Source organism: Saccopteryx leptura, chromosome X (assembly GCF_036850995.1).
Source record: "Saccopteryx leptura isolate mSacLep1 chromosome X, mSacLep1_pri_phased_curated, whole genome shotgun sequence".
Taxonomy (NCBI): Eukaryota; Metazoa; Chordata; class Mammalia; order Chiroptera; family Emballonuridae; genus Saccopteryx; species Saccopteryx leptura.
In genome coordinates this window covers 45,500,741-45,514,895 of record NC_089516.1, presented here as the reverse complement: position 1 = coordinate 45,514,895, position 14,155 = coordinate 45,500,741, and the positions used below count along the sequence as shown (strand labels likewise).

Sequence of the window (14,155 nt, the reverse complement as noted above, 5' to 3'; positions counted from 1 at the left end):
AAGAAGTCACAAAAATATAAGTAGCAAGAGTGATATAGGGAAAAGGACCAATCAATTTCTGTCTGGACTCTGCAGAGTTAGAGCTGCAGCACATGTTCCCTTTTCAGGACTTTCTCTCCACTCACATTTGTAATACAGAACTCATCCCAGCTGCAGGGATGTACACTTAATGGATAGGTGACCATTTTATTATTGATTAGCCAGGAATTTATCTGTTTATTTCCCTTGATAATGTGGACTAAGGTATAAAGAGATTGTAGCATGCACTTGGATAGAAGGGTCATAAGGAATCAGGGCGGCATCACTATTAGCCATGTGTATGCCAATGAGTGAATAATGAGAGCTAGTTTGCAGGAAAAAAAAGTGGTGATGAGAATCATAAGGGAGAAGGGAGGAGAAAAGAAGGAAACAGTAAGAAAGAGAAAAAGGAGCATGAGAGAACTCTAGCACTAGCTCTGTTCCTTGGCTTTCTAGCTACAAGATTTTAATGATTTAATTTAATTTTCCTTTATTTTACTTTTCAGGCAGTGGTGATGGTGGGATGGCATTTAACAGAGAGGAGACTTTATGTTCAGTTTTGGGTTGTGTTGTTTGTTCACTCTTAAGAGTCCCTGAAGAGATCACTGTTGGAACCTCACTTTCCTCCCTGTACTACGTGGTGGTCACAGTTTTAACATTCTATGAATATAAAATATCTAAGGACCTTCACCAAAACATCCTCACATAGACCTTTCATCTCACTCTGAAGGAGATAAAGTATGCAGTAGTAAAGACCCTATTGCCTAACATCTGGAAGTTAAATTTGCAGTAATTTCTAATACTTGAGCCCATGCACTTTTCTTACTGATTGTGTAATAAAGGACAGGAAGTGAAAAAGGGAACATTCTTAATGCTCAAGTTAAGTCAGAGACTCATTTAGGATATACACTAGATGTGAATAAATGTGGTAAAGTAAAATGATCACCAAATTTGAACCTGAACTGATCCACATTTGCATCCTACCATGATGTCAAAATACTTTTCACAGAGATTTAAATCAACAACTGACCTTTTCTATTTACATAAGCAATACTTGTGTATGGTAGTAAATTTGGCCCAAGTATAACTAATGTTAATATTTAGTGTATATATTTTCATATCTTCAGACAAACCCTATATACCATTTGCTCAGAAGAGATCTGTTTATATGGCAGTGCTTATTTCTTCAAGTAGGCTATAAACTCCATGAGGAGACCCCCTTTACCATAATTCTAGCCGCCCATGCACACTTTAATCCCTTTTGGGGGGAAGGAATGTGGGAAAGGTTATAAATGCTTCGTTCATTAGTGTGAAAGCATTCATTTATACATCCATTTGATACACTTTTTTTGGAGTTTGGCAAGGCCTAGGGAATTCAAAGGTACATGCCTTTTCAAGAAAGTCACAGATCTGATAAACAAATAATTATTTTACTAATTACTTGTGCAATTTTAGAGTGATAGTGTGTAAATATTAAGAAAGCACAGAAGAGAGGGCAAAGAGAGTCGGGAGGTTTGTTAGAAGAGTTTCCTGAGGGAAATGACACTGGGCAGACAATGTAAGGACACAGGATAGGTGATGAGGGGAGACGAGGTCTGAGGAATACGAATTTCAGAGCCCCTTCCCATGTCAGCTATTCCTGTTCTCTCACTGCTTGCAGAATAAAACTGAAGTTCAACTTTTGACTAGGGCTACCTCCCGTTCGTCAAAGTTGTTAACTGAGAACCAAGGGCAAATCGGCTTCGCTACACAGCGGGGACTCCGAGGAGATAGAGAGCCGAAGTCCTAGGAGGGCCAGGCAGAGCTAGAGGCGGGGCCGGCAGTGCCTGCGCCTGAGCCGCCGGGCCGGCCCGCCCCTGGGGGCTGGCGCAGGAGTCGGCCGTTGATTGGTTTTGTGTGTGAATCGGCCTCTTATGATAGGCACGCAGGGCTGCTCGTGGAGCCTTGATTGGCTAATCGGTCGCTGAGCGGACATAGCCCGTGGCGGGTCGTCGGGGCAACTGAGTGGGGAAAAAAGAGAAGGGGTGTTAGGCCTCCTAGGCGAACTGAGGCTGAGAGCTGCTGGGAGGCTCTGGGAGGCGGTATCCGGAGAGCCGCGGTATCCAGGCGCCCGGGGTTCACGTCACACTACAGGAGACACCTGGGCCAGCGGGCCGGCAAAGAGTAGCGGTCGGGAGACCCACGGGCCGGGAAAATGGGCTGCTGTTTCTCCAAAAGACAGAATGGTAAAGACTCACAGCGCCGGGGCGGGGAGAGATCGAAGCAGTACAGCTGGGACCAGCGCGGGAAGGTAATCCGAGTCCTGTAGCTGTTGGTCTCAAGGCTCCCGAGCCGCTCCATGAGGGTCCCTTGTGGTCTGGGAGGGGTGAGGGGACCGACCCAACAGCTGCCCGTCTCGTCTCTTTCTCCCTCGTTTCTCGCTCCCTCTCCCACCCTTCTTTCCTCTCTCTTTCTCACTCCCTCTCTCTCTCCCCCCTCCGTTCTCCTCCCCCTCCTTCCTCCCCCCCTCCCTTCTTCCCCCAACCCTTCTTCTCTCCCTTCTTCTAATATTTGAAGTCGGGGTGAATGACTTTTGATGGGGTCATGAAATAAAGCGCTGGAGTAGAGAGGGCGGGACAGAGGACTGTAAAGCGCTAAAAGGATCTTAGGCATCGTCCCTCCAGTTAGATGCCTAAATTAACCCCTGGGGGCTTTCCCTCCGATCCACACCCTGACCTTCGGGCCCTGGATGGACTCAAGAGAGGGAAGGGGAGCGGGCAATGCGGCAAATCTGCAATCTGCCCTCTTGGTCGGCAGCGCCGAGCGGGATTTTGTCCAGTCCTCCAGTTATACATGGGACCGATTCTCGTCTCTTTTGCAGCTGATGTTCTTTCTGGGGCCGTTTTCTCTTTTGTCTGCCCTAGCCAGTAAATCTTTGGTACCTAATGGTATATTCCACTGCTGAATTTTCTCACAAAAGTGGACTCTTAAACGTACGGCTTTGCCACCCCCGCCCTCTTCTGATCACCCAAAAGGAATAATAGAAATGAAATCACTCTTGGAATGTGTGTTAAGACTGTGCGGTGAAAATAACCAATGTAAACGAGGCAGTATTTACTATTGCTGTAAATGAATGAAACCGCTCTAGTTTTGACTTCTGTATATAGCCACAAACTAAAAAGCTTTGAAAATGTCCACTAATCTTGCACAAAACACAGTCATAAATTTCATAATGCTTCCTATTTCTATACATAGTTCTCCATTTGTATTTAGTAAGGTACTTTGATAGATTCATCGATTAGTTTTTCTTCCAAACAAAATGAGAAGCTTGTTTTTTTTTTAAATGGGTGTTATGAAATTGACTCCTTGGTTAATGTAGCATATCTTTGTCCATTAATTTTCTCGTTAATGTTTAATATAGACCTGCCTGTGTGATTTTCAATCTCCAGGAGGATTTATTCATGTGAACTCGGTTCTCCAAGTTTCAGATTTAAGAAAGTCGATGCTTTTGGCAGACTCTTCAGCCCCATCTTTCTACCTGTTTCTCAGATCATTTCTGGGTTGCGTGGTATATTTATTCTCTCTTATTCCTATCTGTAGCAGCGTTTTATAACGTAGGCATGACAAGTACTGTGTTTTCTTTCATACAAGAAGATTGTACCTACGGTTTAAAATTATTTGGTGGGCACTTTTTAAAAGACTCATTTCCTCAGCCTTAGTATTTCTAACAATACTGTTTAAGCTTCAGCTGTCTGCCATAGAGAAGGTTGGGTATTTCTTTTTATTTTAGTTTATTGTTTTGAAATCATAGGCAAAAACTACTAAAGTGATTTTTTTTTTTTATTTACAGTCATCTTGGTTGCCCTCTGGGTCTTTACTTCATAATACATTGTTTTACAATTAACCCTCATTAACATGATGTTTCGGTTAGTTGGAATCTCACATGTCAGTCAATCTTGCTCCTTTTAGGTAAATGAGTGTGTTCTGTGATTTTTTTCTTTTCCTCTTTGGCTAAGTAGGTTAACTCATTGAAAAAGTAGAAAAGGGGACACCAATATCAGTGTTTCTCCTTAAATAAGCATATAGTAAACTTTCAATTGTAGACATTCTTTTGAGCTTATAGGGCACATTCTTTGGGACCATTATTAGGCACTTAAGTTGCAGAGATATGAGAAGTGTTGCTGGATGTGTAAAATAAGCTCATGTTTCTGGGTATGTGTATTAAAGTTAAAATCTTGATCAACTCAAGTAATCAAAATTTTTCTAAATGATTATTAGATTCTGAAAACAACCCAGTTTTAAAATCTTTTGGACTATTAGGGAAAGAATTGCCAGCTTACATTTCAAAACAATGGAGGCACTACATTTCTCATCATTGCTTTTTCTTTTTGGATTTTTTTTTTCTTTTGGAATTAGTAGGAATTCACTCTAGGGAGCCAAATTTTTGATAGCCTACTAAATTTTATATGATTTAAAGATTTTTTTTCAAGTTTCTTACATCATAAGGCCAATTTGGCTTACTATACAAATGTTCTGTATTAGTCTAATGATGCTTTAATGAGATTAACATGTCCTTGCTCAGGAGATTTTAACTATACCTTAAAAGCAATTGAATGCAAATACAGCCCACAGAACGTGAGATACGTTGCATTTATATTAACAGAATAGTTTGTATTAAAAGTCTTCTATAATGTGATCGTGGAGTATATAGCATATACATTTTTAAAGTTACATCAGACAATTACTATTCAGCTTGTAAGACATTTTAAGTGTAAAAACAAGATGTATTGCCTGAAAAGTTTCCTCACAACTTGGAAAAATCATATTTAAATTTTTCTTTAGGTTGTGTAATCAGAGTATCTTTATTGAGAGGCACCCTCTGGGTTTTGGGTTCTGAGTTGTGTAATTGGGTCAGTCTTAGGGGACTGGAGCTATGAGGAATTATCTCAATTAGAAAGAATGTTTGAGGACTAAGTATTGTCATGGCAGCTGATACTATAATCAAGAGTATATGAAGTTCATTTTCTATTGCTGCTGACTTTGAAAAAGAAAAAAAGCTTATTGTATAACCACTACATTGACATGATGGGAAATATTTTTGGATTGTAAGGTCTGTGTTTAAATCCTTTGTGTATGTACTCCAAACCCCAAGACAGAATCAAAATGTAAGAATTATCCCTGCTGCCTGGTTGTTTTGTGTTGAAATATTTACAGAGGGAAGATGAGTGGACTGGTACAGAAAAGTAGTTTTATTTTCCAATTAGTCATACCAGTACTCCCCCTAGATGATAGAAATGATGGCAGAAGTATGAAAATTGTGATTTTTGGGTATGGATAGCACATTTTGTATCCATTATCTGCCACATATTTGATAGGAAAAATACTAAACAAAAGCCTTAGACCAGAGATTCAAGTAACTGCATTTTATTCAGTGTCTGTTGTCGAACTTTGGATAAAGCAGCCAATTTGTGCATTTCAGATTCTTTGGTTATAACATGGGACAGTGCTAACGGGTTCTATTATTTAACAGGTAAAGGCCTGTACTGAGGAAGGGGGTTAGACAGTACTAGTCACCTCTGAGGCTAGAACATGGACCAGGGGTTGGGAAGGACAGAATTGGTTTGAACATAAAGCAGATCACAAATTCCAGAGTTGTTCATCAATGGAAGTGTGGCTTTGTGAGGAATTGATCTCAGTATTCATGATAACATTCAGACTAGAAAGAAGTGTCTGTATTTATTAGGGGGCTAAATGCTGTTTTAACCTGTTAAGTTCATAAGGTATTCTGGTTATCCATTGTTGTGTACCAAACCACCTCAAAACTTAATGGTTTATAATAATGGCAAATACTTGTTTGTTTCAAAACTCTGCAGTTTGTGTAGAGCTTAGTAAGGTTGGCTCTCTGCTCTATATGGACTCGGCTGGGACAGCTTGACTAGGAGCTGGAAGATGTGCTTTCAATATGGCTTAATCACAGAGTCAGCTGGCAAGTTAATGCTGGCTTTCAGCTGGGAGCTCAGCTGGGGCTGAGGGCCAGGGGCCTCTTCAGGTACCCCGGGCTTCTACACAGCATGATGGCTGAGCAAGTGTCCTAATAGAAACTGGGCAAAGCTGCATGGCTTTTTCTAACTAGCCCCTTAAATGATGTAGTGTTATTTCTAACACATTTTCTTGGTTGAGGGAGTCACAAATGTCCACCTATGTCCAAGAGGAGGGGACTTCTTAATGGGAGGAGTGCAAAGAATTTGTCAGTGTATTTTAAATATTTTACATAAAGTTGCTGTTTTTTTAAATGAAATAAATGGCTCTTTAATTTAAAAAATAGCTTTTTTAGCCCTGGCCAGTTGGCTCAGTGGTAGAGCGTTGGCCTGCTGTGCAGGAGTCCCAGGTTCGATTCCGGGCCAGGGCACACACAGGAGAGGCGCCCATCTGCTTCTCCACCCCTCCCCCTCTCCTTCCTCTCTGTCTCCCTCTTCCCCTCCCGCAGCCAAGGCTCCACTGGAGCAAAGTTGGCCCAGGCGCTGAGGATGGCTCTGTGGCCTCTGCCTCAGGTGCTAGAATGGCTCTGGTTGCAACAGAGCAATGCCCCAGATGGGCAGAGCATTGCCCCCTGGTGGGCATGCTGGTTGGATCCCGGTTGGGCGCATGTGGGAGTCTGTCTGACTGCCTCCCGGTTTCCAACTTCAGAAAAATACAAAAAATAAAAATGAAAAAAAATAAAAAATAAATAAAAAATAGCTTTTTTGAGCTATGTATAATTCATATACCATACAATTCACTCATTTAAAATGTACAGTTTTAATTTGCCCTGGCCGGTTGGCTCAGCGGTAGAGCATCGGCCTGGCGTGCGGGGGACCCGGGTTCGATTCCCGGCCAGGGCACACAGGAGAAGCGCCCATTTGCTTCTCCACCCCCCCTCCTTCCTCTCTGTCTCTCTCTTCCCCTCTCGCAGCCAAGGCTCCATTGGAGCAAAGATGGCCCGGGCGCTGGGGATGGCTCCTTGGCCTCTGCCCCAGGCGCTAGAGTGGCTCTGGTCGCGGCAGAGCGATGCCCCGGAGGGGCAGAGCATCGCCCCCTGGTGGGCAGAGCGTCATCCCTGGTAGGCGTGCCGGGTGGGTCCCGGTCCGGCGCATGTGGGAGTCTGTCTGACTGTCTCTCCCCGTTTCCAGCTTCAGAAAAATACAAAAAAAAAATAAGTTCACAGTGTTATATTAGCATAATTATAACCTAATTTTAGAACATTTTTATCCCCCACAAAAGAAATCTATTCCCCCTCTCTCCAGCCCCTGGAAACCACACTTTTATTTACTATAGCTTTGTCTATTTTGAACATTTATCAATGGATTAATACAGTATGTGGTCTTTAGTTACTGGCTTCTTTCACTTAGCATGTTTTTGAGATTCATCTTATTGTAACATGTATCAGTACTTAATTCCTTTTGATTGCTGAATAACATTCCATAGAATATTATAATATCAATATATATTTAGCAAGTAGGGGGAAAGAGAGAGAGAGAGAAACAGGACGGGAGCGAGATGAGAAGCATCAACTTGTAGTTGCAGCACTTGAGTTGTTCATTGATTGCTTCTCATATGTGCCTTGGCGCAGGGCGGAGGGGTTCCAGTCGAACCAGTGACTTTTGGGCTCAAGCTGGCAACTGTGCGCTCAAGCCAACCCAGGATTTCAAACCTGGAACTCAGTGTCCCAGGTCAACTCTCTATCCACTGTGCCACCACCGATCAGGCTAAAATAGATATTTATCTATTGATCACTTTAGGCATTCAGGTTGTTTCCCCTTTTAGCCATTACAGTTAATGCTGCTATGAGTATTTGTGTACAATTTTTTTTGTAGACGTATGTTTTAATTTCTTTTGAGTATATACCTAAGAGTGGAATTCCTGGGTCCTATAGGAATTCTTTGTTTAATTTTTTGAGGATCTGCCGAACTGTTTTTCAAAGTGTCTGCACTATTTTACACTTCCAGCAACATTGTATGAGAGTTGCAGTTTCTTCATTCACAAAATTTTTTTTTTTTTCATTTTTCTGAAGCTGGAAACGGGGAGAGACAGTCAGACAGACTCCCGCATGCGCCCGACCGGGATCCACCCGGCACGCCCACCATGGGGCGACGCTCTGCCCACCAGGGGGCGATGCTCTGCCCATCCTGGGCGTCGCCATGTTGCGACCAGAGCCACTCTAGCGCCTGAGGCAGAGGCCACAGAGCCATCCCCAGCGCCCGGGCCATCTTTGCTCCAATGGAGCCTTGGCTGCGGGAGGGGAAGAGAGAGACAGAGAGGAAAGTGCGGCGGAGGGGTGGAGAAGCAAATGGGCGCTTCTCCTGTGTGCCCTGGCCGGGAATCGAACCCGGGTCCTCCGCACGCTAGGCCGACGCTCTACCGCTGAGCCAACCGGCCAGGGCACAAAATTTTGATAAAGGGAAAAAGCACAGGGAGTGGAAAATGTGTGGGACTAGGTTTTAATTTGTATTCTGCACTCCACTACACCTCACTGATAAAGTAATTTAACTTTTCCAGCTCTCAGCTTCCTAAGATTCCTTTCAGTTCTCTAATTGTTTGAATATCTCATGAGGGGGAGGTAAGCGTTGCTAGAAGCATTCAGGCAAATCTGGGTGAACAAAGAGAATGTGATAAGATATAAAATTAGATGAAGATTAGATTAGATGATAGCCGAAAATCCTTTCCAATTCTGAAATTTCATAATTCTATTTTGTGTTTATATATTTAGCAACATGGTGAGCTAATATAAATATAAATATAATCTTCACCTTCTCTTGTCATCATTGTATAAAGGTCAAGGTATTGGTATTTATTATTTCTTTAATTATATGGCACTGCCATTTTCATTTGTGACTTTCAGCTACATAGCTATGTATGTGACCCTGAAACTGACTTAAAACTTAAATTTTAAGTAATGTGTTTATTTAAATTGCAGTATAATTTATATACAATAAAATTTATCCTTTTAAGTATACAGTTCTTTGAATTTTGAGAAATGAATACAGTCAGTAAATACCACCACAAACAATATATAGAACAGTTTCGTCATCCCTCCAAATTTTCTCATTCTCCTTTGTAGTCAAACCTCTGATCAGTGTTTTTTTGGTTTTTTTTACAGAGACAGTCAGAGAGAGGGATAGACAGGGACAGACAGGCAGAAACAGAGAGAGATGAGAAGCATCAATCATCAGTTTTTCGTTGCGACACCTTAGTTGTTTATTGTTTGCTTTCTCATATGTGCCTTGACTGTGGGCCTTCAGCAGACTGAGTAACCCCTTGCTCGAACCAGCGACCTTGGGTCCAAGCTGGTGAGTTTTGCTCAAGCCAGATGAGCCCGTGCTCAAGCTGGCGACCTCAGGGTCTTGAACCTGGGTCCTCTGCATCCCAGTCTGGCGCTCTATCCACTTCGCCACTGCCTGGTCAGGCTCTGATCAGTTTTTTATCCCTATAGCTTTGTCTTTTTAACAGTGACTTATAAATGGAATCATATAGTACATAAACTTTTAAATCTGGCTTCTTTCGTTTAGTACAGGGATAGTCAACCTTTTTATACCTACCACCCACTTTTGTATCTCTGTTAGTAGTAAAACTTTCTAACCGCCCACCAGTTCCACAGTAATGGTGATTTATAAAGTAGAGAAATAACTTTACTTTATAAAATTTATAAAGCAGAGTTACAGCAAGTTAAAGCATATAATAATAATTACTTACCAAGTACTTTATGTCGGATTTTCGCTAAGTTTGGCAGAATAAATCTTTATAAAACAACTTACTATAGTTAAATCTATCTTTTTATTTATACTTTGGTTGCTCTGCTACCGCCCACCATGAAAGCTGGAACGCCCACTAGTGGGTGGTAGGGACCAAGTTGACTACCACTGGTAAGCATAATACGTTTAAGATTGATGCATGTTGTTGCATGTATCAGGAGTTCCTTTCTATGGCTGAGTAGTATTCTATTACATGGATGGTATCACATTTTTTTATCCATTCACCAGTTGAAAGGCATTTGAGTTGTTTCCAAGTTTGGTAATTATAAATAAATAAATTATAAATTATAAATAAAGGTTTATCCATAAACCTTTGCATATAGATTTTTGAGGGAGCATAAGTTTTCATTTCACTTGGATGACTACCTAGAAGCGATTTGCTGAGTCATATGGAAATTATATATAAAACTTTCATAAGAAACTGCCAAACTATTTTTCAAAGTGGCTGTGCCATTCCCACCAGCAATGTATGAAAGACCCAGTGGCCTTTTACCTTCATTAGCACTTGGTATGGTCAGGTTTTAAAAAACTTTTAGCCCTCCTAATAGGAGCATGGTAGTTATTTCATTGTGGTTTAGTTTGCATTTACCAGTGACTAGTGATGTTGAGCATTTTTCCATGTACTTATTTGCCATCCATATATTTTCTTTCATGAAGTGTTTATTAAACTTTTTTTTTACTATTTTTACTGGGTTACTTATTTTCTTATTGTTGATGTTTGAGAATTATATATCTCAGATACAAATTCCTTCTCATATATGTGTTTTGCAAAAAAAGAAAATGTTTTCCCAATTTATGATTTGCCTTCCCTAAACAGTATATTTTTTAAAATTTTATTTAGAATATTAAATTTAACAGGGTGACATTGATCAATATGAGTACATAGGTTTCAGATACACATTTCTATAGCATATGAACTGTTAATTATGTTGTATACCCATCACCCAAAGTCAGATCATTTTCTGTCACCTTATATTTGTCCCTCTTTACTCTTTCCCTGCACCCCTCCCCCACAGACCTTCTCCCCCCCTGGTACCCACTTGACTTTTATCTATGTCCATGGCACTCAGTTTTATATACCACCTATGTGAGAAATTGTTCATTTCTTAGCTTCTAATTTACTTATTTCATTCAGTATAATGTCCTCAAGGTCCATCCATGTTGTCATAAATGTCACTGTCATCATTCCTTGTGATTGAGTAGTATTCCATTGTATATATGTACCACATCTTTTTCATCCAATCCTTTATTGAAAGACACTTTGGTTGTTTCCATGTCTTGGCCACTGTGAATAATGCTGCAATGAACATGGGAGTACATGTATCTTTACAAACTAATGTTTTTGAGTTTTGGGAATAGATGCCTAGTAGAGGGATTGGGTCATCTGGTAGTTCTAGTCTTAATTTTTTGAGGAACCACCATACTTTCTTCCATAATGGTTGTACTAATTTACATTCCTATCAGCAATGAATGAGGGTTCCTTTTTCTCCACAGTGTCTCCAACACTTGTTATTGCCTGTCTTGTTGATAATAGCCAATCTAACAGGTGTGAGGTAGTATCTTATTGCAGTTTTGATTTGTATTTCTTGATTAGCTAGTGAAAATGAATATCTTTTCATACATCTGCTGTCCATTTGTATGTCCTCTTGGGAGAAGTGTCTATTCAGGTCCTCTCCCCATTTTTTAATTGGATTGTTTCCTTGTTTGTTGCTGAGCTTTGTAGGTTGTTTATATATCTTGAATATTAACCCCTTATCAGAGCTGTTGTCTGGAAATATCATCTCCCATTGAGTTGGCTGCCTATTTTATTGTCAGTTTGTTTTGCTATGCACAAGCTTTTTAGTTTGATATAGTCCCATTCATTTATTTTTACCTTTATGTCCGTTGCCTTTGGGGTCAAATTCATAAATTGTTTTCTATGGCCAAGGTTTATGAGCCAAGTACCTATGTTTTTTTCTATGTAATTTATTGTTTCAAATCTTATATTTAGGTCTTTGATCCATTTTGAATTAATTTTTGTGCAGGGAACAAATTAGTCAAGTTTCATCCTTTTGCATTTGGCTTTCCAATGTTCCCAGCACCATTTACTGAAGAAGCTTTCTTTTCTCCATTTTATGTTTTGGCTCCTTTGTCAAAGATGATTTGTCCATATATATGTGGTTTTATTTCTGAGCTCTTGATTCTGTTTCATTGGTCTGTATGTCTGTTTTTCTGCCAATACCATGCTGTTTTGATGATCGTGGCTCTATAGTATAATTTGAAGTCAAGTAGTGTGATACCTCTGGCTTCATTCTTTTTCCTCAGGATTGCTTTGGATGTTCGGGTTTTTTTATGGTTCCGTACAAACCTGGTGATTTTTTTGTTCTATTTCTCTTAAAAATGACATTGGGATTTTGTGGGGATTACATTAAATTTATATATGGCTTTGGGTAATATGGCCATTTTAACGATGTTGATTCTTCCAATCCATGAACATGGAATATTTTTTCCTTTTCATTGTGTCTTTTTCAGTTTCTTTCAATAATGCTCTATAGTTTTCAATATATAGGTCCTTCACATACTTTGTTAAGTTTATTCCTAGGTATTTTAATTTTTTGTTGCAATTGTAAGAGGAATTGTGTTTTTGAGTTCATGTTTCGAAACTTCATTGTTGGCGTATAGAAAACAGTAGACTTTTGTAAATTGATTTTGTATCCTGTGACTTTACTGTATTGGTTTATTGTTTCTAATAGTTTCTTTTGTGGAGTCTTTGGGGTTTTCTAGGTACAGGATCATGTCATCTGCAAAAAGTGATACGATTACTTTTTCTTTCCGATATGGATGCTTTTATTTCTTTTTCTTGCCTCATTGCTCTGGCTAAAACTTCCAGAACTATGTTGAATAAGAGAGGGGAGAATGGGCAACCTTCTCTCATTCCTCATTTTAGAGGAAAAAGCCTTCATTTTTTTCACCATTTAGTATGATATTAGCTGATGGTTTATCATATATGTCCTTTATTATGTTGAGGTACTTTCCTTCTATTCCTATTTAATTGTTTGTCCTTTATTATGTTGAGGTACTTTCCTTCTCTTCCTATTTAATTGAGTGTTTTAAACATAAAGTAATGTTTTATCTTATTGAATGCCTTTTCTACATCTATTGATAGAATCATATAATATTTTTTTATTCAGTGAGAGGAGGGGAGGCAGACACAAACTCCCACATGGTCCCCGACTGGGATCCACTTGATAAACACACTACAGGGCGATGCTCTGCCCATATGGGGCATTGTTCCACTGCTCAGCAACCATTAGCTCCTGAGGTGGAGGCCATGGATCCATCCTCAGCGCTCAGGGCAAACTCGCTCCAATAAAACCATGGCTGCAGGAGAGAGAGAAAAGTGATACAGGGTGTGGTGGAGAAGCAGATGAGCACTTCTCCTGTGTGCCCTGATGAAGAATTGAACCCAGAACTTTCACACACCAGGCTGATGCTGTACCACTGAGACAACCGGCCAGGTCCAATCATATGATTTTTGTTCTTTGTTTTGTTGATGTGGTATGTTACGTCGATCGATTTTCATATGTTGGACTATTCTTGTGCCCCTGGAATGAATCCCACTTCATCATAATGTATTATTTTTTAATGTTCTATTTGTTTTTCTAGTATTTTGTTTACTTTTGCCTCTGTATTCATTAGAGATATTGGACTGTAGTTTTCTTTTTTGTGTGTGTGTTGTCCTTGCTAGGTTTTGTTATCAGGGTTATGTTGGCCTCATAAAATATGTTCGGGAGGCCTGACCTGTGGTGGCGCAGTGGATAAAGCGTCAACCTGGAACACTGAGGTCGCTGGTTCAAGGCACATATGGGAGTTGATGCTTCCTGCTCCTCCCCCACTTTCTCTCTCAAATTCTCTACTCTCTTTCCTCTCTAAAATGAATAAATAATAAAAAATTAAAAAAAAATATGTTCGGGAGTATTGCTTCTTCTGTCTTTTGAAAGACTTTGAGAAGGATAGATACCAAATCACCTTTGAATGTTTGGTAGAATTCACTAGTGTCACCATCAGGTCCTGGACTTTTATTTTTGTAGAAGTTTTTAATATTTGTTTCTATTTCTTCCCTACTTAGGAGTCTGTTTAGGTTTTCCACTTCTTTGTGATTCATTCTTGGAAGATTGTATAGTTCTAGGAATTTATCCATTTCTTCCAGGTTGTTGAATTTGGTGGCATATAATCTTTAATAGTATTCGACGATAATCCTTTGTATATCTATGATGTCTGTGGTAATTTCTCCTTTTTCATTTCAGATTTTGTTTATATGAGTTCTTTCTCTTTTTCCTTAGTGAGTCTAGCCAGGGGTTTGTCAATTTTATTGATCTTTTCAAAGAAAC

At 40.0% G+C, this 14,155-nt stretch overlaps 1 protein-coding gene and 1 non-coding gene across 5 annotated transcripts in view; both read left to right on the top strand.

The window, feature by feature from the left end:
* The first annotated feature begins 2,001 nt into the window (after positions 1-2,001).
* Positions 2,002-14,155, top strand: part of RP2 (RP2 activator of ARL3 GTPase) — a 95,718-nt gene continuing 83,564 nt past the window's right edge. For 3 of the 4 annotated variants that reach the window (XM_066357070.1, XM_066357069.1, XM_066357068.1), the window contains exon 1: positions 2,002-2,308. In XM_066357070.1, the coding sequence (XP_066213167.1) occupies positions 2,213-2,308 (96 nt within the window). In that variant the 5' untranslated portion in view covers positions 2,002-2,212. The remainder of the gene's footprint in view (positions 2,309-14,155) is intronic. The other variant, XM_066357071.1, reaches the window with a different exon arrangement.
* TRNAS-GCU (transfer RNA serine (anticodon GCU)) lies at positions 6,331-6,406 on the top strand. Its single transcript has one exon. It is a non-coding gene; the product is annotated as a tRNA-Ser (tRNA).